This window comes from Xiphophorus hellerii, chromosome 13 (assembly GCF_003331165.1).
Source record: "Xiphophorus hellerii strain 12219 chromosome 13, Xiphophorus_hellerii-4.1, whole genome shotgun sequence".
NCBI lineage: Eukaryota > Metazoa > Chordata > Actinopteri > Cyprinodontiformes > Poeciliidae > Xiphophorus > Xiphophorus hellerii.
Genome location: NC_045684.1, coordinates 4,830,413 through 4,844,967, shown reverse-complemented (window position 1 = coordinate 4,844,967; position 14,555 = coordinate 4,830,413). Strand labels below are relative to the sequence as shown.

General features: G+C 36.6%; 2 protein-coding genes across 2 annotated transcripts; one reads left to right on the top strand and one right to left on the bottom strand.

Annotated features, from left to right (window-relative positions):
- Positions 1-37: 37 nt before the first annotated feature.
- Positions 38-8,645, bottom strand: LOC116731234 (angiopoietin-related protein 7-like). The gene is made up of 6 exons (XM_032580884.1): positions 7,435-8,645; positions 4,060-4,294; positions 2,711-2,845; positions 2,286-2,502; positions 1,703-1,898; positions 38-741 (listed from the first exon to the last, which is right to left on the bottom strand). The coding sequence occupies exons 1-6, from the start codon at positions 8,038-8,040 to the stop codon at positions 598-600; spliced, it is 1,533 nt and encodes a 510-aa protein (XP_032436775.1). The 5' UTR covers positions 8,041-8,645; the 3' UTR covers positions 38-597.
- A 2,556-nt stretch (positions 8,646-11,201) lies between these two features.
- Positions 11,202-13,567, top strand: LOC116731359 (pro-opiomelanocortin-like). Its single transcript, XM_032581102.1, has 2 exons — positions 11,202-11,327; positions 12,176-13,567. The coding sequence occupies exons 1-2, from the start codon at positions 11,211-11,213 to the stop codon at positions 12,686-12,688; spliced, it is 630 nt and encodes a 209-aa protein (XP_032436993.1). The 5' UTR covers positions 11,202-11,210; the 3' UTR covers positions 12,689-13,567.
- The last annotated feature ends 988 nt before the right edge of the window (positions 13,568-14,555 follow it).

The following is a 14,555-nucleotide window of genomic DNA, read 5'->3' as shown; positions in this document are numbered from 1 at the left end:
TTAATTGAACTGTTTAAACTTCAATTATTCAGTATTATCAGGTTGGTGTGTGGCAGTGGTGTATTTCAAGCATCATGCACAGAAATTCTTCAATTTATTCAACAGAAGTCAAAATGTATCTGCTAAGCTTAAACTTTACACCCTACCTCAATAATAAAAAAAAACTTAATGTACTTTACAAATTCATAACTGTGTCTGATCTGTTCATTAAACTGCAGCCAGGTAAGAAGTTAGGTAACCAAAAGTATACATTCATAGTCTAAATCTTGGCAGTTATTGTTTAAGCAGTGAAGCCACTGTAATTAAATAATTCTGGTTATTGGCATGGAAATTAAAATAAACAGGTAAGCATCTCTCCATAAAACCAACATGGGTCATTCAGAAAACCCGTCTACGAAATGAAACCTCTTGGTAAATCTTAAGAACGGCTAGATACTTATTTAATTTAGAACAGACTGCCCCCTGTAAATTTGAAGAAATGAATTTTAAAGGAAAAATCAAGCATGCCAAGGGATTATTTTTAGCAGTAATAATATATTGGCAGTGTCAGTACATTTGGCAGTTTTCTTAAAAACCAGCAATGAAAATGCCCTGTCACTATGGCGACAGACTTCTGAAACTTTGCGGCCGAATCATCATGGTGACCCCCTTCAGAGAGTAGAAGTCTGAATCCTTCCAGGAAAACCAGACGATGCCATCTGGCCCCAGCAAGTTGTGGGCCCTCAAAGAGTACCGGCCGCCCTAACGGAGACAACACATTTTTTCACAGTCATGCTTATGTACCTTGAATAGTAAAAAATAACTTTTTTGAGAAAACCATTATGTCTAATTAAAATTCAACATTTTCCCTCCTCTGGTGGAATACATACAGTTTATCTTGTAAAATTCATCTAAAAAACATATGGTGGCTGCATGAATGTGAACATTTTTAAACTAACGTTTTGTTGAAACACCTTTTGATTAAATTTAAGCCTTCAAGTTTTTGCCAGAAATCTGTCAGCATGGTGCATCTAGACTTGGCAATATTAGTCCACTTTGTAAAAGATCTCCAATAGAGATATCTCATCCTCAGATTTTCTGATGGGTTGAGTTAGCCAACTGTTTTGTTTTTCTTTTGGTCATGTGAAGTATGATTTTGCACCAAAGATAACTTTATAAGCGAAAAATTACAGGCAATTAAGGCCATACCAAATTTACATCAATTTTAGAGCAATACCATGTTTTTGTAGCGTCACTGTCCTCCATATTCTCTCCAAAAGTTGAAAACTCTCACGAGTGTCTCATGTTACATCCATTCTTGTGAAGTTTTTTTTGTTTTCTTCACCTGACTGCTACCTTTAAACAGTCTGGTGCTTTAAATCTTCTGTAACATCTTTCAGAGCTATGGCTTTAGCTAAAGGATCCAAATTAGCAAAAGTATTATTGAATACCTATAAACCCATATAAAATCTGTTATATATTCCTATATAACAGATTTAAACCCCAAAACACTAAATATTAAAACTTAAAACGTGCTTCAGTCAGTTTAAGGATTTGCATGCCATTTGCAAAATAGCAGATTTATTATGTTTTACTGTTTGTCCTTTTATTCAGGTTCTAGAAATTTCTGCTGTATCTTTTGGTCAGAGTTACAAATGCTTCCATCTACAGTTAACACAGACTATGGTGAGTTAACTCTGTTAAGTGTTGGTCTGGCATATACCTTGTAGTAAACTCCATTGAGGTTGGTGTAGAAACATTGGTGGAACCACCAGCCGGCGTGACTGATCTCAGCACAGATGTTCCCCGTGTCTGGTGTGCTGAAACCGTGTTGGTCGTGATACCAGCCGAAGGAATCCTCCACTGTTCCACTGAAACCAGAAACATGAAGGCGATACTGGTTTTCTTCATTGTCTATCCTGAAGAAGGAGGACAAGTAGACAACATTTTAACCCATTTAATGCTATTTATCCTCTAATGCACAGGTGTCAGACTCCAGTCCTCAAGGGCCGCTGACCTACAGTTTTCAGATGTGCCACAAGTACAAAACACTGGAATGAAATGGCTTAATTACCTCCTCCTTGTGTAGATCAGTTCTCCAGAGCCTTGCTAATGACCTAATTATTCTGTTCAGCTGTGGTGCAGCAGAGGCACATCTAAAAGTTGCAGGACAGTGGCCCTCGAGGACTGGAGTTTGACACCCCTGCTCTAATGGATGACATTAAGCAAAATGCCTCAACACATCACCGGTACTGCAACTTTAAGGCTTTACTTTTGTTGTCTTTGTTTACAGTCTCTGTCTGTACCTGAAAGACTGATACAGGGCGTGCCTGTGGGCGTGGCTCCAGTCCTGCATGTCAATGCGAAGGCTGTAGTGACCCTGGTTGGACAGCAGGTGAACATGATGGTTGCCCAGCCAATGTTCTCCTCGTGCTTCACCAAAACCATCTCGGTATTCGGCCCAGCCACGATTAAAACTGACTGAGCCGTCACGCCTGTGCTGAAATACAGTCCAGCCTCCACCTGGTACACACATGTAAATACATGAGTACTACACACACCCCACTTTAGAGATTCAGTGCAGAGTTGTGTGCAAACAGGAGGGCTGTTTGTTTTTATCAACATTTTCCATCTTAAAGAAAAAAACAAACAAACAAATATTAGGTTGTTACATGAAAAAAATGCATAGCTTAGTTTTTAAAAGTTTTCTTATAGCTTATGGGTTTCTTACCATCTGTCTCCATGTCACAGTAAACAGGAAAAGTGGTGCCTGGTGACATAACAATGGTGTAAACTCCTGAACGACGCACACCATTGTGATACAGAGATGTACAGTCTGATGGACAGAAAGACAGGTACTGTCCACCTGAGGGAGACAGAGACAAAGAAACACACACTGTCTAAAAACAACGTGCAGCATACAATGCCTTGCAAAAGCTTCAAACTTTTCACATCTTGTCATTTTAAGAGCACAAAATTCTGACTGTTTTACAGAGTTTATCTGTGAATTAGAACACAATGTATTTTCATTTTTTATGTTCTTCTTTTACAAATAAATATCTAAGAAGTATAGTGTATCTTCTGTTCAGCCCTCTTTAGTCTAATATGCTTGAATAAAATCCACAAATCAACTGTTCTGTGAAGGACTCAGATATGTTGGACAACCTTAGTGAACAAACAGCATCATGATCCAGAAACACATCAGACAATTCAGAAATAAAGATGAGGAGATGTTTAAAGCAGAGTTAGCTGTAGAACAATATTCTGAACTTTTAACATCTTGTGGTGCAACTTTTCATCCATCATCTGAAAATACAAATACTATGGCAAGATGTGGCCGCTCACCCTAACTGACAGATCAAGCAGGAAAAAACATGAGTTAGAGAAACACTGCAGAAGTCCTTAGGAGCTCCGGAGGAGCTGCAGACATTCACAGCTCAGGTAAAACAATGCATTGATATGACACTCATGCACTCCACAACTCTATAAGTCTTTGTAGAAGAACAGAATTTAAAAATTACTTAAAGAAGCTGACATACACAAAGGTTTCTAGTTGTAATGTGTTGAAATGTGAAAGGAATATACAGTCTATCTATTTTCTAAAGTAGATGAAGAGAATGATTCTTTCACTTTTTCTGAGTGGATTTAATGGTTACAAATGCATTAAAAACTCCAATCCAATACCATTTCCAAATAATGTCTGATTTGAAACTTCCAATTTGAAACTTGCTCTCAGTAACAAGACACTTTCTGGTCTAGGAAAGTTTGTCTATTCCAGTGCAAAAATAAGACTGCAATTGAAAGTTTCAAATCCAAATCAGAAGATTAAAACATGGAAATACCTTGAGCTTGCATTAGATAATTTCCAAGAACTTAAAATTTGCAGCACTCAGAATTCAAAGCATGGAAAAAAAGAAAAGGGTCCGACAAAATATTAAACCTGGAGTTTGTTTAATAGGTAAGATTCTTACATAGCAAAGCAGGGATTAACTCTACTGTTTGTTGTATTTTTATTTATTTATATTTTTGTGAACCAATAAAGTTGCATGCAGCTCCCAACTCACCACAATGCATGTGTACCTGGTGCCAGTGTGTTTCTCATGCTGAGAGGCGGCGTGGCCTTGATCACATTGATTGTGCAGCTGCTGCTGCGACTCATGTGCTGCATGGTGGCTGACAGGTTGCGAAGCTGCGCCTGCAGCTCATACAGCAGCGCTGCGTGCACTTGGAGCAGCGTGTCGGCCTCTGCGTGGCGCAGCTCCAAGAAATGCAAGCGATGGCCCACGGTTGAGTTCCATCTGACGCTGTCTTCACCCTGTGGGACACAGGCAGGAAAACTCTGCTTGGGTCATATAAACTCAGTGATGTCTCTGAAATCACATTTTTGAAGTTACAACACTGCAACTCTTATAAAGTTGTTTATACAGATGGATAAGCCAGAATACACCAGGTAGATTTAGATTTCTAAACATTTTCATTCAGCCAAAAAGTTTGGGAATGAGATCACAAAAGATGAATAAACATTAAGACAAATGATTGTCATTAAAGAAATATAAATTTTTATATACATTTTATTAAACAATGGCCATTAAATATATTTTACCCTACTCTGGAGTCAATTTAAGGATGCTTATTGTCATATCAGCCATAAAGCCAGAGGTGGCTAATACTGGGAAAACAAATGCGCTTCTTTTTGCTCTTGTTCCACTTCTATTTGTGAGCAAAAGCATTGTGTTGTGAATCAGGGGAAACAGAAGAAGGTGTTGGAAGAAATATGTTATTTGCATTAATAACAGCAATACTTGTGCCCTGAAGAGCCTACCAAATATTATATCCAGGCAGACTTGATCGATTGCAATGTTCCCAAAACTAACATTTTATTGACTGCAATACACTGGGCAGCTCTAAACCAAACACTTTCAATTCCTGCACAGCTTTGATAATATATATCTTTGGAGATATTTAGCTTAGTTCTTTACCATTACCCTGGATTTAGCTCCATTCACTGCAGATGTAGTTGGGACTCTGATTGGGCCACTTCAAAACATTATTACATTATCTTTACTTACAGTGAGAACAAACAGTTGTTAAAATCAAGATTCCTCAAAACTCAAAGGGTATGAAGAAGTTTTGGGTTAATCTTCAAGGCTTACCTGCCAGTTTTTACTTTAAGTAAAAATGGCTCTTTTTACTCAAAGTCTTAGATTCTCTGTGTATTTTTATCTTTCTTGTTTCTTTGAATTTTTTCTCTTTAAAACTTTTGTTGAACACCGATGGTATAGAATGCCTTCTTTTAAACAGAAAGGATGCTGTCCTATAAGATGTACCATATTGATAGTGCTTTAAAATGTATACACCCTTACTTTTTCCATTTTTGTCCCTTTAGTTCAAAACCTTTTCATGCAGTTTCACTGAATTGACTTTAAATGATCTCTAGATTAAAATAGAAAAAACACTATTTTTATTTGTCTGCAAATATTCTGAATATTAAATTTTATTCAGTAAATGGCTCTATCTCTCAGCTATTGCAACAAATTCCTCATGTATTTTTTCATCGGGATCTAACATAGTAAAATGAAATTAAAAGTTGTTGAATCATAAAACTTTCCTTGCATGCTTCAGACTTGCAAACTTGACGTAAACGATTGGGAGGGCATTGACAGTACAGCCGGAAAGGATCCTCTAAGTGTCAGGCAGACTCTTAAGGATATAAGTGCCCTGACCAAAAGGTCTCCAGATAATCCTGTTAGCATTCAGGGTTAAGGAGGACTTAAAGGGTGTGAAGACAGGGAGATAAAGTTAGACAGGGAGATAAGCAAAAGGACTAGAAAAACAAAGATAGCAAAAGAAAGATGCTGTGTTGTACATATTTTTTACATATTTTGACAAAAGTAACAAATATTAATTCACTTCTACTAATCTGTACTTCCTAATTTACCTTCCTTTCCTTTTGTTCACCCATATACTGGATGTTTGGATAAATAAGAGTTGAAATTCCTGTTCAGACAACAAGATGTAACAACATCATATCGCTAGGCTCGTGTTTACTGTAGATTATTGTCCACTTGAATCATCTAACATCACCTTAACGATCTCTGTTATCTCCTTACCCTTTGCCCTAACATTTCAGCAGTGAAAGAAATATTTGAAATTGTGACATTTTGAATGAAGGCATTCCATAGAATAGGTTGCTTGAATTGTAGTTGTGCAGTTTTTCCCCCAAACATTTTGCCAAACCTTTGCCAAAAATTAGGATGTTTTTAGCAAGACTTGAGGCAGAAACGTCATCACTTTAGAGAGAGACACGCTGCATCACAGCTAAAAGATTCATATAGAGAGAATATTAATCGTAAATTATGAGTATTTATGTACAGTATAGCTCTGGTTAAATACTAACATAACCTCAACAGAGGTATAAATGTCATTAAATTGAAGCTTTGATGCATTTGTTTAAACTGATATTTTCCTAGGGTGACATATGAATACAAAATACAACTTGAACATTTTTTAAAAAATAAATCTGAATTTGCCATGGGCTATGTGTGGTTGTTAGCAATGTTGCCTTGCAGTAAGAAGATCCTGGGTATAAATCCCATCTGGGGTCTTTTGGCATGAAGTTTGGATTCTCTTCCTACTACTCCGCCTTCCTCTCACAGTTCAAAAATATGACTGATAAGTTCATTTGGTCTCTCAAAATGTGCATGAATTCAAAATGTGTTTGTACATCATTGTATTTCCTACATGTCTCCGTGATGCCCTGTGTTGGCATAGCAACTTGTTTAAGGTGTACCCAAAAATAACCACTGGAGATCTGCACCAACCCCATGTCCCTGCAAAAAAAATGTGTATAGAGAAAGGATAGCTGGGCTTACAGGGTCACACTGTGGAGTTTTATTATATTAGACACATGGGCAGTTGCCCAGGGCAGCATTGGAGAGGATTAGGAGGAAGAATATGTGCATAAGTAATAGATCTGAAATAAAATAAACTTTTGGTTGAAACTTGAGCAGATTTTTCATCCTTTTCTTCATGTGCAGTATAGGGAGTTGGCGCCCCCTGCTGGCTGCTCAGAACACGGACATTGTATGTGCTTTTGATGATTACACGACAGGCCTTGATGTTCATGTCCAATTTTGGGGAATTTTTAAAAAGATTTTATTGTGTATTCGTTCATTCCACTGAATGATGCAGCCACAATCAGGACTCTGTGTAAACCATTTACCAGCCCAAAGCACGAAGGCTGGTTTGGTCACCATATTGCATCCTTTATCAAGACTGAAAGTAGCTTCCCCTGGCCTAGTTCCATTCTGTCAACAATTCTACTGACAGGGGCTGTGCTACTTCTAAGAGGCTGGCATCATGTTTGGTACCCAAAACCTTTATTTTGTTTTTGGAATCTCTTCTACTTGGAATCAGCTATAAGTAGCCAAAAATGGCAAGTTTCATTAAGTTTACCTGCATCTCCAGGGCCTTGACTCGATGCCGGTGGTTCCTCACCTCCTCCTGCAGCTCAGACATTGTCTCCCTCAGCTCCTCAAGCTGCTGCTTTCTGTTTTGGTTCTCTTGAAGCCAGAATGAAATCTCATCTGTGCAGCGAAACATGTCCGGACAGCGTTTTTCTGTCATTCCCACACGAGGCAGAGTTGCCATCAGGCGACACTGTCCATTAGGCATCAGCTGGCTGCTGTACTCTCCACAATGTGTCTGGTTGAAAGTTTGGTTAGTGCTACTGTCCACACCACCTGCACTGTCGATCTGTATGACTGTTGGGGCATCAGGATTCAGGTCAGAAAACGCTTCTAGGATTGAGGCAGACGGGTGCCAGTCAGCATCTTCATAGGTACCCTGGTTTAAGTCAGGTACATTCCAGTTTGACTCCATCTGCATGTCAGGTAAATCCCTTGGTTTCCGGGTGTTCTTGTCAAACATATTTTTCTTGGACTCTTGTGCATCCTGCAGTTCAACTTTAGTGTTTTCATTTAAGTCCACAAAGTCAGCACTGGGATAATGGAAACACCAGCCCGTGAGTAAAAATGTCCACAGCACTGGTTCTAACTTCATATTGAAAATTTAGCAAGTTGCCCTCTCTGGCTGCTGTTGACTTTACTCCATTGTAAATCCAATTCACCGGTGTACTCAGTTCCAGGATGAACATCAGGAGGCAACATTGTAGGAGCAGAATGATGTCTTGTGTGGTTCCACATTCAGAAGCTGGTAACCTTTACCTTGAGTTGATAAAATTCTCATGATATTTACTAAATCTTTTTGGATGGTCTGTGACTGAAAATTATTTTCAAAAACAGATGAAGCAAAAGATTCTACTGTCTATGCTCAGCAATAGCCTGACTGTAAGAAGTCTGTAAAAACAACAAAAAACAATCGATTGCTCTCTTTTTGCTGCCTCAAATATGACTTTGCCAATGTGTTTGTGGAATCAAATAGTTTCAGGCCTTATTGTCAATGTTATGGTCACTTTTAGCTTTAATGCAATTAAAATGCAGGTTTTAGACTAGCCAACCCTGTGATTAAAAGGTAACTTCCCAAATACATATCTAATTAATGCAGTTTTCTGTCAGATGCATCACTATAAATATTTAATTTAAAGGAAAAAGTCTGAAAAGGGGAAATTAGCTTTGAGAAGGACAGTCCTACCTGTGGCCATGTCTCAGTCCTGACTTCAACTCAGTAGAACAGCACCTACACAGCTACACTGTAAGACCGTGTGTGTATATGTCTGTGTGCGTGTGTAGGTGTGTGTGGGTGTGTTCAGCACCGGGTATGACATCTTATCCTGATAATCTGATAAGAAGATTGGAAGCCATTTCCCTTAAAGGTAATAAATTACAAGGAGGATCAGAGTAATCTGACTACAAATTAGACTAAAAACATTACAGGAGATAAAGAACCAAATAAATACTGCACATATAGTCTGTATTTTCATAAAATAATCATTTTAATTGTTAGATATTATTATGTTGTTTTGTTTTTACTTTAGTGTTGTCCTCCACTTAACTTCAGGCTTGCACATTTGCTAAGTTTGAGTGTTCAGTTTCCCATTACTGTTTTAATGTATTTATTGTTTCAATACATTTTTTTGACATTTGCTCCTCTATTTTCCCTGAAGCACTTAGATTTAAACTGAACTGTGCAGTACAAACTACTCTACTTTGCAACACCTTAAAAACTATCACAATACATATGCGTCAGTCCCCTCCATAATAATCATTTTATTTTTTTATTGCAACAGCATATTTTCCATAATTGTTTTCAATCCAATCATTTATTAGACTGCTTCATTCATTTGCTAAGATTTTTTTTGTTTTTAATAAAATGACTGTACCAAAATTCCTTACTTTGAAAAAAGTTCATTTAAATTTGGACTTCACAATTTTGATTAGAGTTTTAATTGGATGCATTGTAGGAACGTAATTTAGAAATGACAACAACAACATAATGATGTGCAGAGAGGCCCACTTCTCTTAGATGTTCTTCACAATGGGAAAGACAAGAGAACATGCCATTGAATTAGGGCAGTCACATGTTGCTGTTCTTAAGCCAAGAAATATCTACTGGAAAAAACGTTACTTCAAAGGCAAAATGTGAAAAGCTTAAAATAGCTGGATTTGCAAGCAGCTTGGAGCCCAAAGTAATCTTTACCCCCAAAAAACATGAGCAAAAAGGGCTGCCAAAGATTGTGAAGGATGCTATCTTACTTATTTATTAATTGTGTGACTTGAGTGTTCATGTTTTTAGTAGACCTGGAGGTAATTCTAAATATAATAGTTCCATAATTCTGTGTTGAAATTCATAATTTTATTTCCATAGAATAACACAGTGTTCAAATGCACTGTAATATGTTTTATTTTTGTGTCAACTTTTCCGATGTCCTTTTTTATAACTGAAACATTTATCTTTTAGAGTATCAAACCTGCACAACAAATCCTATTTTACGCTATAATTTTCTGTAACTTTGAGATTTATAACATATTTTTGAGATTAATTGAACATGACTACAATTATTAAAGAGCAAATGATGAAAACCGAAGCAAATTGATGTCTGTATTTCCTCCCTGAACATGGTGCCCCGTATATGGACTGAACTAAGTGGGGTCCCAAGGTCAAAGCTGCACTAAAGGGTTTATATTTAGCTTCCTGCCTCCTGAAGAAGCTTGTGTTGCTCCATTAGAGAAAGAAAAACAGCCCTGAAACTTTTTAATGGCCTCTGACTTGAAGTAAAGCTTTTATTTCTGTCAGCTAAAGTGTCTTGAGATGCAAAACAAAAAGTATTAGACTTTTAACTTACTTAAAGATTGAAGCAAATGAATGTGGTAATATTAGCCGTCAAGAAGGACCTTTTTTTCTGTCACAGCTTTATATTTTCAGCTTTGGGAGTCTATTTAATAGAGCTGATGATACAACACCTGACCAATTTTCATCTTGATAAAAATAGGTGCAAATGGAGATAATCTTTAGATTCTTTCAGTCTTGATCAAAATGGTGAACAGGACTGCCAACACTTTTTAATACTTTCAAATGTGCAATTTTGTAAATTTTAAATGCATTGAATAATAAATGTGTTCCAAAAGAACAACAGATGTCAAGATAAATTAGAACTACATTGTGTCTGAAAAATCTGTAACATACCAATGAAAATGATTATGATTTTAAAATATTTTTTAAATTCAAAATATTAATATTTACATAATATTTGACATTTTTGTATTCCTAAAAGCCTTTTTTTCTTTTCCTGGTAGATATCAGTGATAATGAGGAAGGTGATGTGTGGATGTAGGTGGAAAATGTGGAGGGCCCTTAATTGGTTGTTTACTTTTGCAGAGTAATCTATATTTACAGACCTCTTGAACAAAATCATAGCGGGTCGCAGTGACGTCAGTTTGTTTGTGCGTAATGTTTGAGTGTCCTTGGCTGAAAGGGTATAAAGTCAATCGATCAGTCAGAAGTAAACAAGAGGAAAGAGAAATCTTTGGCGGAAGGAAGAGCAGAAAGACCAAGGAGAAAAGGTGATTATTATTATTATTATTATTATTATTATTATTATTATTATTTCTTCACAGTAGAAATACATATTTTAGAATATTTAAAACATTAAATAGCTTTGATGGCAGTTGTTTTATTTAAATCTAAACATTTATATTTTGAAAATGTTAATGGTGAACTTCTCTCATAATGAGAAGCTTTTATGTTGTTTATCTCCCGCAGAAATCAGAAGAATGCATCCTGTGTTGCTATTGGTGGTTGCAGTGACGGTGGGCGGGGCCAGAACGACGTTCAGTCGCTGTTGGGAGCGCCGGAGCTGCCAGGAGCTCATCTCTGAGAGCAGCATGACGGTAAATACAATCAGACACATTTGGCTTCATGACAGTCAATTTGGGTATAATGTCACATTTTAAAAAAATTGATCAAATCCATTTCCATTAGTAATATTATCATCATATAAAGCATTAATTTGATTACTAACATTATTTAATAAAGCAAAACTTCTTAATTTTTAGAGATTAAAGATAGATAAAAACATATACAATCAGAATGGTAATGCAAAGTATCTAATCTTGACAGAAGTTTGATATTTTAACAGCCAGAGGCAGAATGTTGTGACAAACATGTGAAATCTGTGACATCAAAGAATATCACAGATGTGACAAGATGAAACTATTTTCCTGTTAACATCAAATATACTCTGCTGAGGTTTCCTTTGCACACTGAAGTAGTTTTAATGTAGCTATTTTACAGGATAAGAGCATTTCCAACATTCAACTGTGAACCTTATAGAGATGGATTGTTCCAAATAAAGAAAATAAAGTGGGTAATCTGTATTATTGTTGTGAGAGACAGACACAATGTTTTGAGAAATATGTTTTATTGGTTGCTGAATAATTGTTCAAATTGCCTTAAGAATAAAAAGTTATTTTGGTAGTTGGGTAATGTTTGTTCTGGTTGTTTGGATATTATTTGTAGGGATCCTCAAGGGTTTGTACTGGGTCCCAAACTTTGTCTAATTTATGTAATTGACAATACATTCATGAATAGCAAGTGGAGATAGCAAGTTCCAGTCAATGGGACTCATTCATTCAATTTACTGAATGAAACTGAAGCGTCATTAAAATTTAAAATATGTTGGGTTTTTTTGTTTGGTTTTTTTTTTTCACAATTTCCCAAATGTTTGCTCATCCTGCAGGAGTGTTTCCAGCTTTGTGGACTTGACCCTCATGAGATGACCTCCATTCTTAGCAGTGTTCACCTTCAGCATCCTCCCTCATCCATCTTTCTTTCTCCTTCACCCTCTTCCTCCTCCTCTCAAGCCAAACATTCCTACTCCATGGAGCATTTCCGTTGGGGGAAGCCTCTTGGGAGAAAGCGTCATCCAGCGGAAATCCCTGCAGGCAAAAAGGTAGATGGGGACTCAGCTGAGATTTTCCCTGGAGAGCTGAGGTGGTGGGAGCTTTCCAGGGAAAAAATGACAGCTGAGGATGAGGAGAGACAAGAGGAAGCAGAGGAGGTCTCCAATGAGCAGCATGATAAAAAAGACATCCCGTACAAGATGAAGCACTTCCGCTGGAGTGGCCCTGTGGCGGGCAAACGCTACGGGGGCTTCATGAAGAGCTGGCAGGAGCACAGCAAGAGGCCGCTCATCACTCTCTTCAGAAACGTCATCAACAAAGACGGAGAGGAGGAGAAGAGAGCAAAATGAGGAAGAAGGGAGGAAATGGAAATTAACCAGAGGGGAAAATGATCAAAATACAGAATATTATTACATTTATCTTACAACTAAATATGTAATAAATACTTTACAGTCTTTTCTAAAGAAAGAAAAATCTTATTTAACCACATTCATAGTTTGTTTTGTGTATGTCAGAAAATACACATTGTTGACACTGAAACTGTTTATTTCTTTATCTGTAGATATAAAAATAACACAAAAGCACAGAAAAAAGAGTTAAAACATATAAAACAGGTTTGTGGTGAGTATTTTATTAAAAAAAACATAGTTATTGATGGTCTTACTTAGAGTATTAGTACTGTAACTTATTTTTTAATTGGTGGAAGTGTTTCTCATGAACAAGGAGCTCAAAAGAGACAATAGGAGTAACACCGGTTATGGTTTTGGACAGACAGCATACAGATACAGACGATAGAGAGAATTATCATGTTAGATATAGAAGGTTTTCTTTCAAATCCACATTTCTCTGCCCTGTTTTAAAGCGGAAATTGTAATTTATATGTCTAAAATCTTTAAAAACAACCGCATGCCAGCTCTATCATGGCCACATGAGGGCAGTAGTAACACATGACCTGCATACTTCTGAATCTTAATTTTATGGACTTAAAGTTGGGCATGAACTACAGGGCAGTAACACTAAGTTATTAATACAAATAAAAGCTGAAAATATAAATTACTGTTTAAATAATTTTCAGTTTTCTTACTTCAGCTCCACTCATTCATATATTGTCAATGTTAAAGAAATGTTGGATGATAAAAGAAAGAGGAGGCTGAAGATGAGTCATGGTGATATTTTAATTTTCACTTCATGAAATTATTGTGGATGTCATGAAAAGTATAAAGAGTGCTGCAAGCAAAACACATGTGGTATGCAAGTTTTTTCCTCTCCTTTTAGAAGTGCACATCCATAAGCCGCTAAAAATGATTATGAACAACGGCTCATTATAATAAGCAGAAAGGTCAAATAAGCAGAAAGGTCTCAAAAAGATGAGACTGAGATAAAAAAAACTGGTACATGAAACTCATGCAAATGTTTTACTCCTCTCTTGTCAATTAGTTACCATGACAACTGACAGGCATCACTGATGAACCATAGCATCAAGTCGGTTTCAGGATTACCAGACCTTTTTAAATATACTTTTTTAGACTCTACAGGAAATGGAGAGGAGAGCGAAGAGGAAGAGATGCTGCTGAGAGACTTGCTGCAGGTTATTTTTGTTGGTAAATTTCTGAGAACAGGTCAAGTTTTGTTCTCAAAAATAAATCTCACACAAAATCCCCCTCCATCAGTCAGAACAGAAACTGAACTGTAGCTGCATCAGTTCACTCAAGACATCCTTCCTCACCCACCCACACACACACTCTCAGCATAACAGTTCAGTTTTAAGAATATTTAAAAAAAAGAATTTCTATTGATATGAGAAGAAAACAATTTTGCACTCAAATATTTATTCCTAGGTTGCTGTAACTAAAATGTCAAAGTTGACTCTTCATATTTGGTGAAGAATTTGGAAGTGAACACATGTCTGTGTTTAATAATATTTCACCTTATAAAATGATCTTCTGACTTGCAAATCTTCATATTTCCAAGACTATGGAAATATGGATTTGGGTTCTCTCATATCAGAGAACCCATAATTTGACTTGTCAGGAAGAGTTAAAATATAAGATAAAATGTTATGCTCACACAAACTGAACTATAATATTAAAAATCCAGGCAAAACTAAACTGAACATATGACTAAACACAAAACATTTAACCATATGACCTGAAATCATTTGGCACATAATTATATATATTTTTTACAGTAACTACTGTAGTGATTAATAAATGCCCC

What these genes read in the sequence shown, in the direction of transcription:
- LOC116731234 (XM_032580884.1), bottom strand. Translation starts at nt 8,040, where the DNA reads ATGAAGTTAGAACCAGTGCTGTGGACATTTTTACTCACGGGCTGGTGT. An exon ending in TCAAGGCCCTGGAGATGCAG is followed by an intron (nt 4,295 to 7,434) that starts GTAAACTTAATG and finishes TGTGTCCCACAG; the next exon opens with GGTGAAGACAGCGTCAGATG. An exon ending in GCCCTGTATCAGTCTTTCAG is followed by an intron (nt 1,899 to 2,285) that starts GTACAGACAGAG and finishes CTCCTTCTTCAG; the next exon opens with GATAGACAATGAAGAAAACC.
- LOC116731359 (XM_032581102.1), top strand. Translation starts at nt 11,211, where the DNA reads ATGCATCCTGTGTTGCTATTGGTGGTTGCAGTGACGGTGGGCGGGGCC. An exon ending in TCTCTGAGAGCAGCATGACG is followed by an intron (nt 11,328 to 12,175) that starts GTAAATACAATC and finishes CTCATCCTGCAG; the next exon opens with GAGTGTTTCCAGCTTTGTGG.